Source organism: Onychostoma macrolepis, chromosome 05 (assembly GCF_012432095.1).
Source record: "Onychostoma macrolepis isolate SWU-2019 chromosome 05, ASM1243209v1, whole genome shotgun sequence".
NCBI lineage: Eukaryota > Metazoa > Chordata > Actinopteri > Cypriniformes > Cyprinidae > Onychostoma > Onychostoma macrolepis.
In genome coordinates, this window is record NC_081159.1 from 19,471,097 (window position 1) to 19,484,870 (window position 13,774).

Consider the following 13,774-nt stretch of genomic DNA (forward strand, 5'->3'; position numbering starts at 1 on the left):
CAGTAATTAAAGCAAAAGGAGCCCCTACCAAGTATTGAGCACATATACAGTAAATGAACATACTTTCCAGAAGGCCAACAATTTTTTTATTGGTCTTAAGTATTCTAATTTGCTGAGATAGTGAATTGGTGGGTTTTTGTTAAATGTGATCCAAAATCATCACAATTAAAAGAACCAAAGACTTAAACTACTTCAGTCTGCGTGCATTGAATTTATTTAACACACGAGTTTCACAATTTGAGTTGAATTACTGAAATAAATGAACTTTTCCACGACATTCTAATTTATTAGATGCACCTGTACATTTGACTTCTGAAAACCACTGTTTTTGTTCCTGCATTTTGAATAAGCTAGCAAGTATCCGGCCACGAGATGGCGCTACATTCACAACAAATCCCAAGCAACGATTTTCTGCTCCATCACATACGCGCGAAATCCTCTTTATTCTCCAAGTTTGTGATTCTCCTTGACAACACGAACGTTTGTTTTCTGCCTCCTTAGAAACCGATGATGGTATTTATGATACTGATGATCTCTTAAGCCAGTCTCACAACCTACATAATAGCAAAGTTAAACCACGCGTCTGAACTGAATGTTTTGCTGTTTTAAAGCCTGGAGTACTGTTGCGTTCCTGTGGATGTAACGGGAGTTTCGAACGCTCTCAGTGAACTGCTCAGCTGTATTTAGGGAAATCCACGCGTCCATGGAGGCGGCGCTTACTGGAGTTCACTAAACAGCTAGACAGTTTCAGACCAGAGCAGTCAGTCTACCTTTGACTCAGCGTTAAACAGTTGATTTCGATACGAGGAAGTTAATCTACTATGGGTCGTTTTCTGAATCGTTCCGTCCAGTGATTTCCATCCTGGCTGCCATATGAAAACTCTTCATCGACGTAAGTATTCAACTGTCTCTATTCAAATGTTCAGTTACGACATTGGAAACAACAACAGGCAACTGCTTTCGATTATTTGAGAGAAAAGATGATGGTCATTTCGTTAGATATTATCAGTAACTCTCAAAAAGCATAAGATATTTCTCCATGATTAAATGAATGGTGCCAGTGGAGCACCAGGGATCTTTACACCTGGATATAATGGACTTCTTCAAGGTAACTAACTCTGCAGGGAATGTGTTTGCTTTTCTGTAGAGACTGTAGCGTTACCGCAGTGCTTCTCCTGTATTGGTTTTAAAGTAAGTTATGATATATTTTTTTTAGTGTTTACTTGGTATAGAGCCTGTCTGACCAGTCTAAGAGTGAGTTTTACACCCTAGGTTCTTCTGGACAACCTCAGTCCTTCCAGAGATGCTGAACCAAATCACATACATTGAGAAGGACTTCCAAGCACCAGATTAAAAAAAAAAACTGCAGCCATCTCCCTGTCTTCATCTACCTCTGCCTTCAAACATCCAAAGTCCAGTCTCAAAAGAATATGGCGTTTTTAATGAAAAAGAAGAAGTTCAAGTTTCAGATGCACTTCACCCTGGAGGAGCTCACGGCTGTGCCGTTTGTGAATGGGATGCTCTTCTGCAAAATCAGGCTGTTGGATGGTGGAGACTTTTCCATTTCTTCATCCAGGTAAGATTTGGGATCCTCTCTGACTGTATTGGACCATGATATCCATGATTTCTGCCAAATAAAATATTTGCTAGGGCAGTAAAACTCTTTTATAAGATACTACAGTTTAAAAAATTAATGTAAATTCTGAATTTATAGTCATTTCACCAGCTGTGGTAACTGGTTTTTATTTAGGATTTACTGTGGATAAAAATGGTATGATTGTTGATGAATGATGGTATGCATTGAAAAATGTTCTTTAGAGCTCTAGGATGGGTGCATTAGATTTTGCTGTTGTCTATGGTATAGGTTTCATTAAGAGCACTTGTTCAGACCTTCAGTTTTTACTTAGCCCACCCTGCAGCGCTCAACAATTTCTGAGTCCATTTAAAGTGCACTTAGAAGACCACACAGGTTGCTTCAGGGGTCTCACATCAAAATTTAAGACATTTTTAGGGGTCAGGGTCAAACCACTGCCATTCTTTACATTGTTTACCCAGGTAAAGGATTTACTCTTTTAATCATTGCACACAGACAGCCTGAATGTCTATTTTCATGATTCCTTTTGTTCGTGACTAATTCTGAACACATTTCTGCACTTGGACTGTGGTTTAAAATGATGGCACACAGATGTCAGCAGTATGATTGTTTATAAATAGAGGCTTAAGCCCTTAGTAGGCTAGACTCACAGCTGGGCAAGTCTGATCAGACTCAGCCCAATTAGAAGAATAAAGGTGTATTAGCAAATTTGAGTGAATCAGCTGTTGTATATGTTGACAAGTGGGCTATGATTCCACCATATGAATTTCAAAAAGACTGATTGGTTGAATCTTGCATGTGATGTGTTCATTGCAGTTTGTTGTCATTTTTAAAACATTTTACCTTATCCTGGAATTTGCAGCCATATGATATAGAATAGGGATTGGTCACAATTAGAGATAATTATGTTTAACTAATGTTCTTATTTGTTTAATAATTTTAAACCAATGTTCATGCTTTTCTGCTATGAGATCTTTCACCAAGCTATCTATGTGTGTGTGTATGTGTGTATATATATATATATATATGTATGTATGTGTATATACACACACACAGTAAACATTTATAATGGTAGAAATGTTTTCTATTTGAACTTTCTATTCATTAAAGAATGCATCACAGTTTCTTCAAAAATACTGTTTTCAAAATTGATAAAAAAAAAAAAATGCAGCAAATCAGCATATTACAATGGTTTCTCAAGGATGACGTGACACTGACAACTTAAATAATGTTTGCTGAAAATTCAGCTTTGCCATCACAGGAATACATTATTTTTTAAAATAGATTAAAATGGAAAAGTTATTTAAAAGTGTAATCAATATAAGTTTTTTTTTTTTTTTTAATAGATTTTTGATCAAAATAAAATTTGCCTTTATTTATATAAAATAAAATGATATATTAAAAAATAAAATATGTATTTAAAAAAAAAAATTTGTTTTGTTTTTTTTAAATAATAAAATAGCACCAAATCACAGTGTTTAATTGATTAGTGGTTTGGATTAGATAATCCATCTAGTTGATTTCAACATAGCTGAACATGAAAAACTAATAATATTTCCTCCAGAGAGAGCACAAGAAACAGTAATATGTCAGTCTATTTGAAGTTGTCTTGTGTTGTGAAGTTGTTTTTAGTGGCATATGACTGGGGGTGGTGTATTGTGTGGGCGCATTGACTTGCTAGCAGTGCCAGGCACAGAGAGTGCCCTCGTTCTGGTGCACTGAGATGACCTCCGCATTCATTCTGCACAATGCCTTGTGTATCTGACATGAGGAGGTAGAAGAGGGTTATGTCATGAATGTCCCAAGACCACCATTCCTTAGATGGGCCGATAGAGAGATTCGATTGCACAGATAGTTGGAACAGAGTGTGTGGTAATTTCAAGGCATAGAAAGCGAAAAGATAAGAGACAGATAGGAACTAGAAATGGATTGCAAGATTGATAGAGGAGTAATGCACGAAGGGGAAAAAGAGGGTGAGAGAGAGAAAGCGAAAAACTGTACAGAGACTTCAGTGATAGTCCAAACAGAGAGCCGTTTGTCTGACTAAGCCATGGTCCTGTTTCCCTCTGCCCTCCTCCCCTCGCTCATTCTTTTCTCTCTTTCTCTCACGTTTCTTCATCTTTCTGTCCTCTTTATCAGTGTAGATTGAGTTCATGCAGTGCTTGATTGACAAGAGTAAGCTCTCAGAGTCATGACAGACCAAGAATGTCCCATATTATTACTAGAATCTTTAGAGCATCAGTATCATTAAGATCTTGCATCCTTAAGCTGATCTCAGACTCGTTCTGCAGCCTTTCCACGCTTGATTTTTGCATAAGGTATGGGAGAAATCGGATCAACGTGATGATAAATCTTTCTCTGAGGCGGTTAATACGGATGTGGACAGAAGTCATTAGTTTCCAGGGGCTGTCCAGGCTTGCTGTCAGAGGGCAGTGGAGCTTGAAGTGCTGATAGGGCTGCTTGGCATGCGCAGAGGTGGGCGCATGCAGTTATAGGACCCATTCAGACAGTCACAGTCATGATATGTGAAATACATAACTTTATGTAAACCGTTATCACCGCTGCTGGCTGGCCATTGTTATTTTTTTTGGTGCTTCCAGTTTGTTGTTAGCACCCAAACCCTAAAGGATCTACCTGAAAGACTGTAGTCTGAGTTATATATCATTCTTGTTGCAGATTTTCCTAAGGTGTAACATAACTGGAAGAGGTTATACAGAAGCAGCAGTTGCTAAGGAAACAGTTGTGCGAGTGTGTGTGTATGTGTGACCTAGTCTCTCCATTGATGTCAGTTTTTGATGAAATTGCTCTGTAATTGTAATCATTAAAGGGATGCTCATCTCTCTTCCTTCCTGTTCTGTTCCTCTGCCTTCCGCAGACGATAAATGCTCAGCAGTCATGTGCCTTTGATTCACACAGGTTTATTTCTGCACGAGCACTGAGGCCTGTTCACACCTTAGATAAAAACTATGAATATAAAAAAACTGTAAACAATTATCATTATTCTAATTCTTTGAGAATGGGGAAGTTCGCAACAGGCCATTCAGTCAGGCAGTTTTGGGATTATTGGCATTGGCCAGTAATAACCACACCTGTCTGACGAATTATCCAAACGTGTCTAATTTCCTTAGTGGATAATAGAATTATTATTTTAAAGAAATATTATAGATAATATTGCTCAAGTTCTGAAATTAAGTGCTGAGCAAAATATGTACTCAAAATGTAATACAATAAAATATGCTATATTCATTATCCATAAAGGAAATGATACGAATTCTGTCCCGTAAAACTCTCTCTATATAAAATGTTAGTAGTAGTAGGTAAATTATATTCTTTTGAAGAATCCTGAGAGGAAAAATCCTACTTTCTACAAAAATGTTAAGCAGCACAACTGTTTTCAATGTTGATAAATATAATATGACTGTTTTTGTACAGCAAATCAGCATATAATATCAGGATGATTTTTGAAGTTTCAAGTGACAAAAGTTTAGAATGGTAGTATATACTGGTTATTATATATAGACATTGACCTGAATGTATAGATATTGGCAGCATCCACTGAAAAAATAAATATCATTGACCGCTACATTATAAAGCCGTTTTTGTTTGAATCTTTTGGTGCTGATTGATGCTTTTAAATGAACAAAGAGAAAGCTGAAGGAAGAAAGAGGATCCAGTTTCTCTCTGCTCTCTTTGTGTTATTGGGACCGGCTTTGACAAATCGAGCAGAACCTCATTCTTGAAATTCCACTGGAAGAGTTACACCCCAGAACAGACACACAGGTTATGCTAAAGGACAATGTGAGATTATGAAAATGAATCAGTCTCTTTTTCATTGTGAAGAGCCCATTCATGTGCATTCACAGCTGTGGCTGTTTGTGTTCAGTATCTTCGCAACAGGGTATCAAACGAAACCATTGAAAATGTGGCACTTAAGGTATACAAAACACACACACAAACACACTTCCACAATGATGCACACCTTTAACGAGCATGTAGGTTAATTTGAAAGATGGTGAATAGTTTTTATGGTTAAACTAAAACTAGAGCAGTAATAAACAGAGGATATAGGATAGACTGTATAGTTTTTCTCATACACTCATTAATGTCAATATATGTCTTATCTGAAACTCCAGATGCAGTCCATTCATACACGTAGGGCATAATGTTAATATAAGGTGCTTATCTCTCTCCCACAATGCACCACAAAAATAGCACTTTATCTGCGCTCCCTGGGTTTATTACAATCACAAATTGTGATTTGTTTTTTTTCCTCACCTGTTTGTCGTATTTTCTTTTTCCATGGACATAAAATGGCCCATAAGATTAGTATCTGGCTGTCTCAGAGTTCAGGAGTTCAATTCTTCTGGTGCACACTGTGCACCCACAAAGTTGATAGTTCATGGCATGTGCCATCGGCTTGCTTACGCAGCACAAGCAGGCAGAGGGACAAGGTTCTCATCCCATACTGGCCGCCGTGTTATTAGGCTACAACTGCTCAATGAGATTAGCAGCTGAGTCTCAGCGGTGCACCTGCTCTCAGCGGGAACAGACTGAGGCTCCTAAACCGCCTCCTGTAAACACTTTGTGAGACAGATTGCTGTGAATCAAACAGATGTAGGTAAACAGTTGGGGTGTCTTGCATTTACTGTAAACAACTGGACATTGCACCATCTGCCCTTCTTTTGACATTAGCTACTATTTTACAGACATCCGTAAGTCAATTATTAGTGGGGCTTGCTGTTATGCATCCAAACTTTGGCACATGACTCATCCCTGATCTCATCAGCTTCTAACTTAAATTACACCGTAAAATTGTGCATTTTGTTGAGGAGAGATGTGCTGTAACTTAGTCTTATGATTTTTTTTTAAGCAATTAGACTGTTTTCTTTCGGCAGATGATAAATCTCTTCAATTTGCAATGTGTGTTTACATGCACAACAATACACTGATAACTGTCAAAAATATGCTTATTTTGAAAATGAAAGAATACCAGGTGAATGAGCAAAGTGAGATCCCTCTTACCATATCAGTAATCCTTACAATCTCTAAGAGGAAAAATTCCACTTCTGTTTTCATGTTTTTAAGATAAGATAAGAAATTGATTGTATTAGTACCACAGGTAAATTTCCATTACAGTAGCAACACTTAATCATTTCTGTAGCTCAAAGAGCAAAGCACAAAGCTAGCAACAGCATGAGTTTGATTTCCAGAGAATGTATGAACCTGATAAAATGTGTATGTGCAATGCAAGCCACTTTGGGTAAAAACATCAGCCAAATGCATTAATGTGAATATCAGTACAAAACATGTATACACTGCTTTTCAAATGTTTGGGGCCGGTTAGATTTTTGAAGCCTAATATTCTCACACTGGCTGCATAAAATCAGTAATATTGTAAAATAATTTAAAATGGAATTTATTCCTGTAATGACAAAGCAGAATTTTCAGCAGCCATCACTCCAGTCTTCAGCATCACATGATCTTTCAGGAACCCTTTGAAAAAAAACAGTTCTGTGATAAATAGAAAGTTGAAATAGAAATCTTTTGTAGCATTAAAGGTATTTTGCTGTCAATTTTGGTAAGTTTATTGCATCTTTGCTGAATAAATGAAGTCACTTCTTAAAAAGATAGGCTACTTAGTGGCTTTCAAATAGTCTTTAATATAGTCATTAAATAAAACATGCACTATAAAAAGAAGAATACCATTCAATGATTGAATACTAGGTTAAAAATGTCACAGAGACAGTTAAGTGTCTGTAATGCACATATACAGTATTAAATACTGTATATAAATCATGCTCTCATAGAGTCATGACAGTTGGCAGAAAGGAGTTTCTGTGGCTCTCAGTGGTGCACCGAAACATAAGTCAAGAACTGTCTCTCGTTTTCCCATGAATTCAAGAGTCTGTGGGCATATTGTGGGAAAATATGGAAGAAAGTGGAAGACGGATAAAAAGTGAGCTCCATCTGGAAGTGAGTTTCACACAGAAGTAGGTTAAATGAAGTCCTGGGGGAACAGAAGGGTGGAGGGACAGAGGGAATGAGGACAGGCTTTACTTCTCAAAACATGATTGGCCCTTTTCCTTCTGTCACAAGAAATAGTTTTAGATTAGTTTAGTTTTTTTAGGTTTTTGTGACAGGCCTTATTTCTCATGTTGTATTGTTACAGTATTTTACAAATCTGTTCAAGTGTATGTGTGAGAGTTACGCTCTCGCAGCTCTTTCACAGCTGTGTCTTACGTGCCCTGGTTTTGCATAGTCACAGGTTTCCAGGGGTCAAAGTTCAGCTGCCGGATGTGTTGCAGGGTTTCACAGACAACATAGTTGGGAATGTCCATTTAATTTACCTCCCTCCCCTTCATGCGTTCCTCCTTCCCTCACACCACTATATGCAAACACTGCAGTGCAGACGACAGTGTGTCTTGACAGCTTTAATAAACACATCTCCTCCACCTCAAATCTTCAGTCAGCGTGTTTAAAATCCTCTAAAAATGGTGTAGACAAAGCTGCATTATCAGCACAAGCAACAGACATTATCTCTGGCGTATGTCCACAAATGTTACAAAGTAACCTTATTTAAATTACAAGCCTTGATACTGTATAGCCTGCTATTATGAAAATATAGCCACACCAACCAACTGTTTTGTTTTTTGTAAGCTTAGGGCAAAACTCATACAATACGTACAGTCCCAAACAGGACGAAACATGATATTGTTACCATTCTAGTGATTCTAGAACATTCTTTATTCGTTCACGTGTCGGATTCTTTATATCAGTGTTTTCATGGCTGTTTTGTTGTGGGGCAGTGTGGGACTAATACTGTCTGATAGATTTGGGTTATATTAAATGAGTGCATGTTTTGGTACGCTTGCACCATCAAAGCCCAGCTCTAGCGTCTGGATACTTCATTACATACACCAAGCCTAAATCAAAGCCTTTGTTCTGAGACGACCTACCACAGAAAGAAAGAAAACACCTCTGGTGAATAATGACTGACATTAAGCTGGCTGTAATGTTCCAGCAGTACTTTATTATTGCTGTTTCTGTTGGCTTGAAGTGCCCATTTAAACATTCAAGAGAAGAAATTACTTGGTGACTTTGCACCCTGCTGCCCTTACATTTTGTTCCTTATGCAAATTTTGGACTGTTTAGACTCGTCTTTTTTTCTCTCCTCAACAATGTTTTTGTGGTTTTGCCTCTGCACGTTAAAAAGCTAATCATTGTGCTTTATTTTCTGCTCTCTCTCCAATCTGTTCCTGTCCACTTAAGATGCATTTGCTGTCATACACACCGTCTGCGCTCTGATTGCGGTCTCGGAGCAGTAAATCCCAGAATTTGGACCCTCATTCATAGACAAGCTTGGAGAGCTTGCTAGATCAAAGGTCAAATTCTTTTCAAGGCATAAAATTGGCTGCTGCTCTTCAGAGGCGAGTTCGTCTTTACCATTGGGTTATTATCCCAGCCCTCTCCTCAATTCCTTTGTCGGGTAAAAGATACATGCTAGCATGTTATTTGTGTGTACATCTGTAGACCTGTACAGTATATGTGTGCTGTTAAGCCACATATGCAGTGCAACATACAGTATACAGTGCCTTGCAAAAGTATTCATACCCCTTGGAATGTTCCACATTTTGTCACGTTACACCCACAAACGTAAATGTATTTTATTGGGATTTTATGTCATAGACCAACACAAAGTGGTCAAATTTTTTTACAAACTTTTCAGATATTTATGTGGCGTGCATTTGTATTCAACCCCCTTAGTCAATACTTTGTAGAACCACCTTTCGCTGCAATTACAGCTGCAAGTCTCTATATCTCTCTACAAGCTTTACACATCTAGAGAGTGAAATTTTGCCCATTCTTCTTTGCAAAATAGCTCAAGCTCAGTAAGATTAGATGAAGAGCGTCTGTGAACAGCAATTTTCAAGTCTGGCCACAGATTCTCAATTGGATTCAGGTCTGGACTTTGACTGGGCTATTCTAACACATGAATATGCTTTGATCTAAACCATTCCATTGTAGCTCTGGCTGCATGTTTAGGGTCGTTGTCCTGCTGGAAGGTGAACCTCCGTCCCAGTTTCAAGTCTTTTGCAGACTCTTAACAGGTTTTCTTCTAAGAATGTCCTGTATTTGGCTTCCCTGTCCCTGTTGAAGAAAAGCATCCCCACAACATGATGCTGCTGCCACCACCATGTTTCACAGTGGGATGGTGTGTTCAGGGTGATGTGCAGTGTTAGTTTTCCGCCACACAGTGTTTTGTATTTAGGCCAAAGAGTTCAGGTTTGGTCTCATCTGACCAGAGCACCTTCTTCCACATGTTTGCTGTGTCCCCCACATGGCTTGTGGCAAACTGCAAACGAGACTTCTCATGGCTTTTTTTCAACAATGGATTTCTTCTTGCCACTCTTCCATAAAGGCCAGTTTTGTGGAGTGCACGACTAATAGTTGTCCTGTGGACAGATTCTCCCACCTGAGCTGCGGATCTCTGCAGCTCCTCCAGAGTTACCATGGGCCTCTTGGCTGCTTCTCTGATTAATGCTCTTCTTGCCCGGCCTGTCAGTTAAGGTGGGCGGCCACGTCTTGGAAGGTTTGCAGTTGTGCCATATTCTTTCCATTTTCGGATGATGGATTGAACAGTGCTCCGTGAGATGTTCAAAGCTTGGGATATTTTTTTATAACCTAACCCTGCTTTAAACTTCTCCACAGCTTTATCCCTGAGCTGTCTTGCGTGTTCCTTGGACTTCATGATGCTGGTTGTTCGCTAATGTTCTCTGACAAACCTCTGAGAGCTTCACAGAACAACTGCATTTATACTGAAATTAAATTACACACAGGTGGACTCTATTTACTAATTAGGTGACTTCTGAAGGCAATTGGTTCCACTGCATTTTAGTTAGGGGTGTCAGAGTAAAGGGGCTGAATACAAAATGCATGTCACACTTTTCAGATATTTGGAGAACATTATTTTATTGGTATTGGTAAGTTTAGTCTTGCCTGTTTTATGAGGTATGCCTGACATATAAAGGATGAGCAGCTGAATGAGGAAAACACAACTGGCAGTTTTCACTCAAACCCATTTAAATCTATTTAATGCTATACTATACATTATATTAATTCACAAATGATCTCATTTTAGGTCATTTTATACCATTTGACATAAGTTTACACTCTAAACATGCTTACATTGACAAGCAGCAGAAGAATGCTTGCATCTCTGGGTCAATAACAGCAACAATGCCTTCTGACCTACAGAAAGCTCCACCACAATTTCCCAGAACTATTAAGGGAAGCTGGGAATAATCAACCAGTGGCTTAAAGTACAAAATAGTTTGTATCTGTCAATCCCACAGCAGCGTTCTTCTCTACAGCCCTTAATTTTCTTGCTTGTTTTCTTTTTGAGTCTCTCCCTCTATAAGTCAGCTGAGAGAGCCTGAGTCAGTCTGTACAGCTTCTCCAACCACAAACACGTGAGGGAGCGAGAAAGAAAGAAGTGAAGGGAAAATAGGCTTGTATAGAGTGATATCAGTAAAATGTGACTAACATCAGGAGACACTGTATGCTGGTCTGGCTATAAAGATTTGGAGATGATTTCAAAGAATTTCAAAGATATCGGTTATAGGATATATCAGTCTTGGTAACTTCATTATTTTCAGTTGATTTTATATTTGTTTGTTTGCACGCAACCGGATCTCCCACGGCAGCAGCATTTCATATTGTTTGGCTCTCCGTGCAATAGTTATTGGCAATATGTCACTCTCATAAAGCTTTCTCATCTGCATCGGTCTGTGTGTGTTTCTGGCTCTTCTCTTAGGGTCTGGCCTGTCCCATGTGTTCCGATCCATTCCAGTGGAATGAGGGATGACTGTAAAGTTGCAGACAGCCTGTAGCCTCTGAAAGCAGTTCTCCATTTTGACCTCTAGATTTCAGCTCACAGTTGAGAGAACAATGTTCTGATTACTGATTAAGAGTTTTTAATGCTCTCTGAAGGCAGTTTGTGTCTCTGTCACCCAACCTCCTCCATACCAGCCATTCCAATAATTCTGACCTTCTGAACGCTTTCAATCAGTAATCAATTAAAGTGAGGTTTTGTTGGCAAATGCAGTCCACAGGGTCCACTTACAGAGACTCTGACCTAAAAGCCCATTAATTTGTGCCTCTGTTCTAGAGATACGAAGAGTGAACCACACTGCAAGGTTGGTCACGTGTGTAAATCATGTAGGACTGGTCTCTAGGCCTTTCTTTGTATATTACGTAATAGCTAACACTGACAATATCAAAAGTTGTTATTTGCATACCTTATCAGAGAGGAAAAGAGCCAGGTTATAATCCAGTGTTCAGTGTGTCAGGTTTTTGTAGCTATTTCTGCGGTTCAGAAATAATTTTAGCCAGGTTCTAAAGAGGTGTCACATTGTTTCTGTCCCAAAATGCAATGAGTAAAAGAAATAAATCCCACATGGTGCATGAGGAATGCAGAACATACTTTGTGTGTTTTTGTATGTGTGTGATCATAGACAGAGCATACTGTTTAATTGAATTCGCTCTTAAGATGTCCATGAACTGCTTCCTTTTCACCTCAGTGTGAATGGATTTTTTATCAAACTCAAGATGGATTTGAGTTCCACCTACGCAACCGCAATACATTTTTCCTTTCATGGCAGGTCAATCAATTTACGTATGATACAATCTTTGCATCCTCAGGCAGGTCGATTAATCCTCCGTTTTGGGTAGCTGAAGGCTTAGACATTAGTTAGAACTTGTTTAAGATCACTGGGCCTCTAGAAAGCGTACATTTGTTTTTGGTTGTCCCACCTAAACCTTAAACGGTATTGAATGGCAGCATTGAGAGAGAGGTTTCTGGTAGCTGTGTGTTACTGCCTGAACCTGTGAGATGTCAACATCACAGGAATCTCTGAGAGCTGGATTGCATTACAAAACCACCCTTCTCTTCTTGGCCCCCATCCCCTACCACAGGTACACCCTAATCTCAGTGCATGACAGATCATTACATAATACAATAAAAAAGCAGATTCCTCTGTATGACTGAATCAGTAGATTAATTTAATCTTGTGTGTGTGTGTGTGTGTGTGAGAGAGAGAAAAAGTGAGGAATCGGTTATTCTCTTTTTGTAAATCTTTTTATTTAATTTTTTTTAATAAAGTTTAGCATCAGGACACATTAAATTGATCAAAAGTGACACAAAAGCCATGCATTTGCTACAGAAGATTTGTGTATCACGGTTTCCTCAAAAATATGAAGCAGCACAACTGTTTTCAACTTTACAACTAATAAGAAATGTTTCTTGAGCACCAAATCAGCATATTAGAATGATTTCTGAAGGATCTTCTGACTTCTTTCAAACACATAAAAAACAGATCATCAACCCCAAACATTTGAATGGTAGTGCTCATAGGACTAGTTTTCCCAGAGGAGGTTAGGTTTCATGAGCATGGTTTGTGATTTTAATCCCATCCTAATTGAAAAAGGCCTGTGTTTTTCTCACCCAACTTGGTATTATGGAGAAAATTACCTATTATTTTTCAGGTAAATCAGGGTTCTTCTGAGAAATCTAACTCCGTTGAGGAGCAATGTCTGTGATTGCTGAATGCAGTTCCCCCCCTCCACAATGCTTCCTATTTATTTAGTGAAATACTTTAACTAAAGGTTAAAGCTAAAGCTACTGAGTAAAATAACAGTTTGTGGGTCAAGTGCTGTTGCCATCCCATCTGTTGTAAAAATCTAAATCAATCTGTACTGAAACTATAGTAGCAGCATCAGATTCTTCAACCCAATTAATGCTTTACATGTGTGTGTGTGTGTATGTATGTGTATCCTGATCACATTACCTTCTGTAGCATCTGACAAGCATAAGCATATCTATAGTGTTATTTGTTGTACATGCACACATTAAAACAACATGTTTCTGATCCAGATGTTCGTGTGGATCTACAGGAGAATGGGCTTTAACACCAGTCCTGGATTAACTGGCAGTCTGTCTAAACAGATGGGCTCAGATTAACTCTTGGTTTGGAATTTAGGCTACAGTTGAGACTGCAGAAAGGGCGCAATCAATAATACACATTATTCAAATGAATTTAAAGAGCATTCATCACTGTTTGGGCAAAGATGTAAAGATGTCAAGGAGAATGCAGAACAAACACTTGGTTTAAAATGCTAATT

General features: G+C 38.5%; 1 protein-coding gene across 4 annotated transcripts in view; it reads left to right on the forward strand.

Moving 5' to 3' along the window:
- Positions 1 to 346: 346 nt before the first annotated feature.
- Positions 347 to 13,774, forward strand: part of eeig1b (estrogen-induced osteoclastogenesis regulator 1b) — a 30,886-nt gene continuing 17,458 nt past the window's right edge. Inside the window, exons 1-4 of one of the 4 annotated variants that reach the window (XM_058776212.1) lie at positions 347 to 513; positions 612 to 892; positions 1,148 to 1,191; positions 1,273 to 1,576. In XM_058776212.1, coding sequence (XP_058632195.1) covers positions 1,431 to 1,576 — 146 coding nt within the window. In that variant the 5' untranslated portion in view covers positions 347 to 513; positions 612 to 892; positions 1,148 to 1,191; positions 1,273 to 1,430. Of the gene's footprint in view, positions 893 to 1,147; positions 1,192 to 1,272; positions 1,577 to 13,774 lie in introns of all 4 variants that reach the window. The other 3 variants (XM_058776211.1, XM_058776214.1, XM_058776213.1) reach the window with 3 other exon arrangements.